The sequence below is a fragment of the Notechis scutatus genome, chromosome 2 (assembly GCF_049901735.1).
Source record: "Notechis scutatus isolate UNSWTSFEM ecotype Mainland chromosome 2, rNotScu1.2, whole genome shotgun sequence".
NCBI lineage: Eukaryota > Metazoa > Chordata > Lepidosauria > Squamata > Elapidae > Notechis > Notechis scutatus.
Window position 1 is genome coordinate 236,250,167 of NC_142010.1, and position 10,992 is coordinate 236,261,158.

Below are 10,992 nucleotides of genomic sequence, written 5' to 3' on the forward strand. Positions count from 1 at the left end.
CATCCAAGATGTTGTGGCATGTCAGCTTTGACACACATGTCATAGGTTCACCACCACTGCTCTACAACTTCAAGTCAGACTCAAGTTCCTGCCACTGCAATTGCTGGTTGTCTCCCCTCTGCCCTAGTGAGGTTGTTTGTTAGATTCATAACTTAACACAGAGAGTGGGAAGTTGTCCAGAGTCATGTATGGGAGATGGGAAAATAAATAAATTTGAAAGTGAGAGCCATCCATGTAAAAGAAAATACTATTGGCAAAGGGTTCTGCATCCGTGGCGTGCCAGCTGGATAACTGATAGCGTAAAGACATGACAATCAGAATAATAAAAAGAGGAAGCTTCTGACAAATGAACAAAAAGATAAGGATTTGCAGCAGAAGACTTCTGATGGGTTGGGAACTTTCTTAGGCTTCAGGAGACTTTCTAGCAATATGGTAGTAGCTAATTTTACCCCATTATGTGAGATTTTCAAGAACGAATGGGAAAAGATTGCTGGATGACAACATATTCCTCCCTCCATTTTTAATCTCTCCCCTTAAACTCTGAAAAAAATTGAAGTTACAAACTAAATTGCACATACAAAATTGACAAAATTTTGCAGTTCAATTGCGGGAACAATGTTAATGGAATTTTAAAGGCACAAACAGGAACAAACTGTATTTAGAATATGAAACGTGTTGCAAAAAGAGGGGTTTTTTGGTCATATTTGCTTTAAGAAAATATTCTACCTTCACTATGCATGATTTTTTATTTTTCAGGTTTTGTACATTTACTTTGAAATAGTATTGAAAGTAAATAAATGTACAGATCACTGAAAATATCTACAAGAAAAGTAGCTATATTCTTTGTTGTTAATTTGTGATATGCATATGTCAGGAGAAACATTTTTAAGTGGTTTATTTCTGCATAAATTACATAAAGATTGGGAAACCATATATAAACTATAATTTTACTGTCATTTAACTTAACAATTAACTTCTCAGTGATGGAAGAAAGAAAATAATTTTAGCCCAAAGAAATGTAAGAACCCCATTCTCTTTTATTGCAAGAGACTAAGCTAGTTATGATAGGGACACTTCCCTTTCTTTAAAAACAGAACTGCTACAGATGCACCAAAGAATTTTAATAGCAAATAGAACCATCTAGGCAAGATTCCAGATGCTCATGGTAAAATATTTTTGTTTAATAGAGTGCCATTTCCAACTGTTGTAATTGGAGAATGGCTACTGCAGGAAGATAAATAGGGAGCACATGAAGATCTTACTTCATTTGTATACATTCATCAAATAATCACAATCTCATTTTATCATTATTTTTAAAAGCTAACTGATTATAAACTACCTTATTTCTATTTGACCATACTATTATCTTTTATTTTAACTATACAAAATGTTCATCATGTATATTTTGGCCTGTTTGATAATATGTTTGATCTAGCTATCCTGTACAACATGAAACTTTAGCTACAAGTGATGTCAGAAGCAGCTGGCTATCATGTGTACCTGAGTCAAAATTAGAGCAACCCAATGACAGATGGGAATCCAGCCAGATGACCACATGCACACAAAGAAAATCAACCAAAACTTACACCATAATTTATTGCAGAAAATACATTATAGAAAGTGTATTTGTACACTTAACTGAGACTCTATAAAGGGTTCTTTGGAAAGCATGATGATCAAACTTGTCCATTTTCTTTTTCAGTAAAAGCAGTAAAATTGCTTGCCAACAAATTATTTTGTAGTATGCTAATCAAATAATTTAAAATGTGAGCATTTTATGAAGGGTTAGATAAAAATCTGAGTCCGGTCATCTGTTTGAACAGAAGATGGCTCATTAAAATTTGCAATACACTATTATGTTTTTAAAATGGCACTGAATCTGTTCTTAATGTAATGTGAACGGGAGTATTTTAAAAAATGACATTCAGAAGGATTTTTTTCAACATTTCCTGAATCATATTAGGAATGTTCACCAAATCACTCAAGATGCTTGAGAAACTCTGAAAAACAAAATTATTAAAGCCTAATTGAACACAACACCACAATGAAAGAAAGAAGAGAGAGACCCTCAGACAAAGCCAGTATGGTTGCATAAAGAGCTTTATGACAATTGAGGGACAAAAAGGACAAGTATAAAAGATGGAAAGAGGAGTTCATAACTAGAACAGAATATCAGCAAACAGCTCAAAGCTGCCAAGAATGGAATCAGAAAAGCTAAGGCTCAGGATGAACGAAGACGTGCAACAAATGCCAAAACTTAAAAAAAAAGTTTGTTTCAATATATAAGGAATAAGAACAAAGTCAAGGTTTATAGTATTTATAGTTCCCAATGGAAGAAGATGGCAAGACAGCCATGGGAAGCAGGAAAAAACAGAACTGCTTAATTTCTTCTTTGCATCTATTTTCACAAAAAAGAAAAAAATGGTCCAACCTATCAAAAACAGCACTGTGGGAAACAGAACAGGAAAGCAGGTCAAAATAGGCAAAAAGATAGTAACAAAACTCCTTTCCATTTTAGATGAGTTCAAATTGCCAGGACCAGATGGTTTACATCCCAGGATACTGAAAGAGCTGGCAGATGTGATCTCAAAACCTCAGAACAAAATGTTTCAGAACTCCTGGAGCACAGGGGAAGATGACTGGAAAAGAGTTGATATAGTTCCAATTTTCAAAAAAGGGGGAAAAGTTGAACCAGGAAACTACAGGCCAATCAGCTTGATATTAATATCTGGGCAAATCCTAGAAAAGGTCATCAAGCAGAGGATTTGTGAGCACTTAAGAAATGAACAAGGCAATTAATAGAAACCAGCATGAGTTTCATAAAAACAGAATGTACCAAAAAAATCTTATTGTCTTTTTTGATAAAGTGACTAAATTAGTGGTTCAAGGAAATGCTCTGGATATGGTATATGTGAGCTTCAGTAAGGCATTTGACAAAATAGATCACATTCTATTGGAACAATGTGGGATAGATAGTACCACCACCAAATGGCTTCACAATTGGCTGACCAACCACACTCAACATGTAGCCCTCCACAGAACTACATATACATGCAGAGAAGCATGCAGTGGGGAACATCAAGGTTCTGTTTTGGGCCCAGCACTCTTCAACATCTTCATAAATGATCTAGATGAACGGACAGAAAGGGAGCTCATCAAGTTTGTAGACAACACCAAGCTGGGGGGAATTGCTAACACTTTGGAAAAAAGACTCAAGGATCAGAAGGATCTTGACAGCCTAAGAAATGAGATGTAGTTCAGTGGTGAGAAAAATAAGGTCCTACGCTTAGGCAGGAAAAACTAAATGCACAAGTATGGAATAAGCAGTACCTGGCTCAACATTAATAAATGCATGTAGGATTTAGATGTCTTAGTGGACCATCACTTAAGTATGAATGTGCTGCAGTTCCAAAAAACCCCTATGCATCCCTAGGTTACATCAACAGAGGGATCGCAACAAAACACAGGAAGTGACAGTAACCTTCTATACTGCACTAGTGAGGCCACATATGGAATACTGCACTCAGTTCTTATTCTCATGATACAAAAATGATGCTGAGGTTCTGAAAAGAGTGTAGAGAAGAGCAACAAAGATTTTAAGAGATCTGGAGAATCTCTTTAAAGAGAGATCCTATCTGGAACTAAGGAGAAATTTCCTGACAGTGAGAACAATTACCCAATTACCCAGCTTGCCTCCTGGAGGTTTGGGTACTCAATCGCTGGAGCTTTTCAAGAAAAGATTGGACATTTTACCAAGATGATATAAGGACTGTTCCCTAGAAGACCTCCAAAATCCCCTCCAGCCCTATAATTCTAAATGCATATTTCTAACAACATGGACAACTTTTCTGAAGAGAAGGTCACAATTATCTTTGAGTGACATATCAGGGACCATTCTATAAAATAGTGTTTCTTATTCTTAATCATTTTTAAGATGTATGGATGTAAACACTCAGAATGCTCACTGGGTATTCTGGGAGTGGAAGTCCACACACCTTAAAATAGTTAAAGTTGAGATCTTTAAAAGATCAGTGGGGCTGAAACAAAGAAGGGGTTAATATCAGAGCAAATGCTGCATGAAGTCTGATTTAAAGTTCACTAAATACCCTCCCATATACTTATCAATTTTAAACTTCAGTTAAAAATTCAATTTCATGACAATTTTTGAAGAGGTCCTTGGGGATACATCTAATGTTTTAAAAGCCTGGGCCTCAACTTGAAAATGTGCCAAGTATGAGAAGTGTGAGGATGCTACTTCCTCACATGTAAGCAGAGTATAGGTGTACAATAAAGGAGGGAAGGGTTTAAGAGAAAAAGGATGGTTCAAGGAACCTGCCAAACCCTCATTTTTCTGTCTCTCCTCAATACTTCTCTTTCAGCTTTGATTTCCAGCTGAGAAATGACTGGGGAAGAGATATCACCAAGATTTAAGCACAGCCCAACAATGTCTTTATTGTTATAGGTTTCTATGGAATGCTAGCGAAAGGTTATGTTTGAAATCAGACTTCCAGCATTGACATGATCACCTGTAGATCTTTCACTGTATAGGAAATATTGGACAGCACTGAATATATCACAGACCGTTTTATATTTGGAGTATGCAAAATGTATAATTTTGAATCACTTGAGTCTCAAATATTGTGAAATAGCATTGTTCTGACCACATTGGTATGTTTGAACTCAAGGTTGTTAAGCTGTAAGTGACCTAACATGGCCTTGAAATACGGTTATGGCAGTTTCGTGTTTGAAGCACAGAATTTTTTGAAATTTCAAGCTCAAAATAGAAAAAAATGCACATTTAAAATTATGAAGAGATAAATCTCTTGATAAAAAGCAGCAACTGCCCAAAAACAATTTTCATTCAACTTCAGTATTTGATGCAAAAATGAGAGTCCTACATTTGCATAAAATATAATTTAACTGAGCCATGAAACAAACATCTTGCAATCATTAGTAATAATGTTCATTTTCACAATAACCATAAGCTCATACGCTTGGAATTGAAACAGGTAGAATAAAAGTAACAACAGGAGTTATTACACCAAAAATGGAACTATCGCTGAAAATTCCAAGATATGTAGAACTAGATGTTTTAAATGCCTGCCCTGCTGCCCATGATAATGCTGAAATTTATTTCTATGTCCTAGCTCCTTAGTTGTTTATTAGATTATCCCACCTTTATTACTTTATAAGTAACTCAAAGCGGCAACTATACTTAATATTCCTTCCTCCTCTTATTTTTCCCACAACAATCCTATGACGTGGGTTGAGTTGAGAGAGATGGACTGTCTCAAGTCACCAGCTGCCTTTCATGCCTAAAGTGGAACTAGAATTCAGACTTTTCTGACTTCTAGCCTCTTGTCTTAATCACTACATCAAATTACCATCCATTCTCTGAACAATTTTTGTGGATCCATGACTAGCCCGTATTTCACCTACACTTGCCTCTATCCATGATTGAAAAATTAGGATTGTCCTCTTGTATTTTTTTTCTACAGTACTTAAGATTCCTTTTCTGGTTGGTAGAAGATGGTATCTAATAACACATTAGAATTTGAATCCCAAAATGAAGCAGTTGAAACACATTTATCTCCTTCGTGTCCAGTTCTCTAATGAGGCCTACCTCATCCTGGGCAACCTGCAAACCAATACAATTGCCGAAACATTATAAACAATGTGTAAATTGTTCCGTAGCCAACAAATAATACATACGATAGTTGTCATTAGTTGCAATTAGCTTTAGGAGATGTAGCATGGAAGTTCTAAGGAGGACAAATCATTAATTCTGGACCCTTCGTGTCTTCAAAATACTACCTATTCTGGACTTCCGGTTTGAGCTTCTTCAGCGACAGACCGAAACCTCGTCTCTGCGAGGCTTCGATCCATGCTCGCCACTGGAGCGCCCCGAGCTGGCTGGTTTCGGGGCTAAGCCACCCTATAGAGGTGGTGAAGAGGGGGAAGACTGCCAGCAGGGTTGAGGAGAGCCGCATCTTTCCTTCCCAGCTGGCCATTACTTCCTTTCCCGAAGGTGGTTGCAGCGGTGGTCAGAAATGGCCACCACAAAGAAGAACTCGACCGGAAAAGAATGTGCAGGAGGAAGATAAGAAGAGAAAGTTTAGGTTGACCAGGTCAAACAGCGAAAGCAACAAATAAGGTACCCTGGAATTGAAACTGTTAAAAAACAATAACATTGTTCCCTAAGAAGATTTTTAAGCTGCGAAGGAGAGAGAAAAGGGAAAAGATTTGGTTTTCTCCTTTTCCTATACTGACTAAGTATAAGAGACTAAGAGACTTAAGGAAGAAATTGGAAAAAAATCCACTTTGACATCAATAGGCATTTAATGCTGAAAATAAAAAGTCAAATAATAATAAAGATTTCTGGATAATTAAAAGCTTTTGAAAACAGGAAAGGAGAGAAAAAGAATAAAAGGATAGGATCTGGAAGGGAGGAGACTGCCTGGAATTAAAAAAGAACTTACAGCAAAATCTCAACAAGACTTCCAAAGGATACATTCTAACTGAAATATTGCAACAAAAACCCCAGGAAGAGAAAGTCGAAAAAGAAATAAGAAGATATAACTCGGGACTATCTGGATTACTTGATGATTTCTGGATTCTTGGTTATTGTTTTGAATGACTAAAATCAATCGGGTGGTTGTTTAAAACTTTTTAAAATGGCTCCACTTTTAGAAGAACTGAAAATGGAACTTAAAAAGTACAAAGAAGATGCACAAGAAGGGAGAAGTTCTTTTGGCTTCATATTTCAGTTTTTAGAAATGGAGATTTGGAATTATGAGAAACAACAAGAAATGCCTGCAGAACAAGAAGATTGCTACAAAGAAGAAGCCATCTTTAATGAACAAGTAATCTTAGATGGGGGGGGGGAGGAAAGGGGAGAAAGAGAATGGAAAGTTTAAGATTGGGGAAAACAACTCAAAAAAAAAATAGAGTGAAAAATAAGTATAAAATCAGAAAGCAACAGAAGAGGGAAATGCAGAAGAGAGAATTAGAACTAGAGAGACAAGGGGGTAAAAAGGGGAGGGAGAAGATGAGAGGGAAGAAAGAAAGGAAAAGAAGTTATAAAGGACAGAAGCAAAATATAGAGAAACAGGGTCTATTTAGAGATAATGGGTGAAAACTTAATGGAAAAAGGGATTCTGCAAAGGTACATAAGATAGTATGGTTATATTAAAAGCAGAAATAATTTTAGAAAATATGAAACAATGTATGATTAAAATGTCTGATAAAATAGCTATCGTAATTCAGTGGAATGCTTGTCAATAAATAAATGTAACAAAAGGTATATTTAATGATTTATAAAACATATGTGAAGAGAAATAAGGGAAAAATTAATTATGGAGATTATATGTGTTTTTAAGGAAGTATGATATTTAATTGAAAAGAAGTGTTAAAGATGTTAAGATTTTAATGATTATTAATGATAGAACTGAACTGGAATGGAATGAGGGTTTATGATTACATATATTTACAATCTTTCTTTTTTTTTTTTAAAGAATATAGTGTGTATTATAAGAATGTGCCAAGCATAATTCGATTGGAAGTTATGTATTATATTGAAGGTCATAAACTTAAGGTATATATTGAAGTTTAAATAAGAGTTGAATGGATGTAATTAAAAGATATAAAGGTGTCATACTCCAATTAGTAACTACAGGAAAAAATTTCTTTAATGAGAAAAGATAATATGAAATTGAAACAGAACAGACAAAAGTATAAATATAATGATTTGAATTGAGATGAGATAATCAAAATAAAATTGAGAAAATTAAAAGAGGGGAAAAACTATATAGAAAATATAAAATAGTATAAGATATGGAATAGAATACAAAAAGGAGCATGAAATTGAGTTTTGTGTCTGTATAAAGAAGTTCAACCCGGGACCATGCTATTTTCAAAAAAGATGTTTTACTTGTATTTTGTGTGTGAAAACCCAAATAAAACTTTATTAAAAAAAATACCTATTCTCCCTAAGCACTCAGCCTAAATCCAAGAAACAAAGTGTAAGTTATAGATGTCAAAGAAGAACTTGTAAGCAAGGAAGTTCAACTTGCTGGGTTCTCTACACTTCAACAGCTCTGAGAAGTACTCCTCTAGGAGTCTATGGAGATTCTCAATCATCCAGGTCATAGTTATCCCAAAAGTGCTTTTTCTTAGCAGAGAATGTATGTAGGGACACCTCTTTGGACTGGTATACCTATAACAAGTATTATCTCCAATCAACCTTGATGACAAAAATCTGAGGAACATGTTTTCTGGTTTCCTGGCTAAAAGACCCAGTAAAACGTTGAGTTCCCTACATTCAGATCTGAATAGATTGTTGAATGGACGAGTCTCAGGGCTGCTGACCAAGCAAGCTATCTAGCTGCGTTCACAAATTGAGCTTTTAATTCTAGCACTCTCCCAGACGATGCTTTGCTCTGCTCCTTAAAGATAAAAACCCCCTAGAAACCGAATACTCGATTTTCCTGTTACAACTCCACAATTTAGTATGAAATCCTTACCCCATGATGACCAATGAAGACGAGCCGTGAGCGTTGCTTAGCTGATCAATTCTTAAAAGGATTTTTCCTCGTTTCCTACGCTGCGAGCGCACCCCGGCCAGTTACAGTGTTAATCCTGACAGGTCTCTCCAGCCAATTTTCTGCCTTTCCAGGTGATCTTACGTGCCTTCTTCGGCCGAATTTTAAACACAGAAGTCTACAGGCATTTGGGAATGTAGAAGGGGTTTTTTTTTTGGTGAGGGAGGGAAATCGCAACCCTTTCGAGGGGGAGGAGAATCGGCTTAGGGCATCAACATGAAGAGACCCTCCCCATAGCCTCCCAGAGCCCGTCTTCTTCAGCGAGCCCCCTGCACGAAGGGGTCCAGGGAGAGCTCCAGCTCCCTGGCAGGAGGAGGCGGATAAGGAGGAGGTAGTAGCAGAGGCAGCGGCAGCACCAAGCCAATCCTCCTTCTGCGGGGAGAAGGGGAGGCACTCGACCGCCTCTAGCAGGAGGATTAAAAAAAAAAAAAAATCCACAGCAGCGCGGATGCCTAAGCAGTTTATTGAAATGCCCGAAAACCACGAGCGCCCGGATCGCGGTCCGCCTCAGGTGGAGAGCAGGCTCGTGGGGCTTGCGGTGTGCGCAGCGCTCCGCGCCGCCCTTCCTTCTAACACCCCCGTCGATAGCAGCGGCGGCGGCAGCAGCGAGAGCATGGGGGGTGTCGCTTCATTTTCCCAAGCAGTAGCAGCATCCGGCAGAAGCCCCCTTGCCGGTGCTGACATCGGGCTCCGGTAGACCGGCCACGGAGGCAGGGCACGGGCCACGCATCCCCTTTAAGGGCCGGGCGGGCGGATGCTGGCAGAAGATGAAACGGGAAGGCAGTGGATGCAACGCGGGAGGCGGCCAAAGAGCCGCGGTCCTTCCCACGGCAAGGCAAGGCAAGACTTCAAGGCAAGGCAAAGCAGGGCAGGTCCCCTTCAATCCCGCCCGCTTCTGCAGCGGGGCAGCCTCTTCCTCCGTCTCGTGTCCGGCAGATCAATCATGCTCAGCAGCAGCCGAGCAGGAGGAGTGGCAGCGGCGGCGTTGGCGCCGACAGCAGCAGCAGCAGCAGCAGCGCCCCTCTAGCCCCTCGCTGCAGCAGCGGGGCCAAAGCGCGGGCTGCAGCGGCAGGAGGAGGAGGAGGAGGAGGGGAGGGGGAGCGGTAGCCTCTCCAGCACCTCCGACGCGGAGCCGAGGCGCGCCAGGCGGCTCAGGTTTTCTCCTGCTCCTCCTCACACCTCCTTCCCGTGCCCGCGCACACGCCACCGCGCTCGGCCAAACGGCCACTCGCTCCCTTGGCGGGTTCCCTGCGCAGGGCACTGAAGAGAGCGCGCCCTACTCCCCCACCACGCTCGGGGCCTGAGAGGGCAGGTGGAGCTGAAGGCGGAGCGGAAAGCGCCCGCTCTCGCTTGGCTTCACTCCGACCTTCCCACCGGCCGCCGCAGCCACCAAAAATAGGGAGAAACGGGAGAGGGAAAGGAGGGAGAATGGAGCGAACGACCTCCGCTTATTGCCCCACTCAGGCCCAGCACTCCCGGCGAGGGTGCGCGGCGCAGTCTCTCTTTCTCTCTCTCTCTCTCTGCTACTCCGCAGCCACGGACCCCCACGCGGTAGCAGCACTTGCTGATTCTGCCTCCATCCTCTACTTGGGGACCTTTAAATAGGATACGTCACCACGTTCCCCTACGCACTGTCGTCACACACTGCTCCCGGGGCTGACGTCATTAGGGTGCGGGTGGGAGGTGATGTCAGAATGCTATATGCCGCCGGAAGCGCTTCTATAACAAGGAATATAAAAGAAGAATGCGGGAACGAAAATAGTCCGTGTTTGGTCCGTGTTGCTACAACACACCTCCAGGAATTGGATAAGTTCCTGCTATTCGTCCGTCCGCCACTTCCGTTACTGTCCTTTAAAAATGGGTGTACTAAGAACGATGAGATTTATTTTGTTTTTTATGTAAAGTTCCAAAATAAAAATGTGCCAAAAAAAAAAAAGAAGCTATTGGTAAAAGTAAGCTAAACTCAAGCTCTATCAGTTTAGATGCTTACTGGTGTTCCTACTGTGGAACCCACTATTGAAATCTTAACAGTTTTATGCCACTTTGCAAATTGGAAAGAAAATTAACTCGTGTATATTTAAAAAGAGAAAGTTTAAGTCATTCAGTGAGAATAATTGAAGAATAAGGAGATTCAGAGTGGAGGAGAAAATGTGAAATCACAAAGATGAGTAATTTAGGAATGATATTATCAGTGATTTGATATTTGTCATAAATATTTAAAGTAAAAATATCAATCCATTTAAGCCTTTATATTTGCTATGATTTTTCCAATAAAACATGCAGGTATGCATTTCTATGAATCATACATATATTTTCTCATTTTTAAATTTGTTTTTGTGTTGGAGCACCGTACTTATCTCTCAATTCTAAAGGGTTTGGCTTTAGTTCTTTA

At 39.6% G+C, this 10,992-nt stretch overlaps 1 protein-coding gene across 1 annotated transcript in view; it reads right to left on the reverse strand.

Moving 5' to 3' along the window:
• The window catches only part of HOMER1 (homer scaffold protein 1), a 64,846-nt gene extending 54,666 nt beyond the window's left edge, over positions 1 to 10,180 (reverse strand). Inside the window, exon 1 of the mRNA XM_026670588.2 lies at positions 8,523 to 10,180. Within this exon, the coding sequence (XP_026526373.1) occupies positions 8,523 to 8,527 (5 nt within the window). The 5' untranslated portion in view covers positions 8,528 to 10,180. The remainder of the gene's footprint in view (positions 1 to 8,522) is intronic.
• Between the last annotated feature and the right edge of the window lie 812 nt (positions 10,181 to 10,992).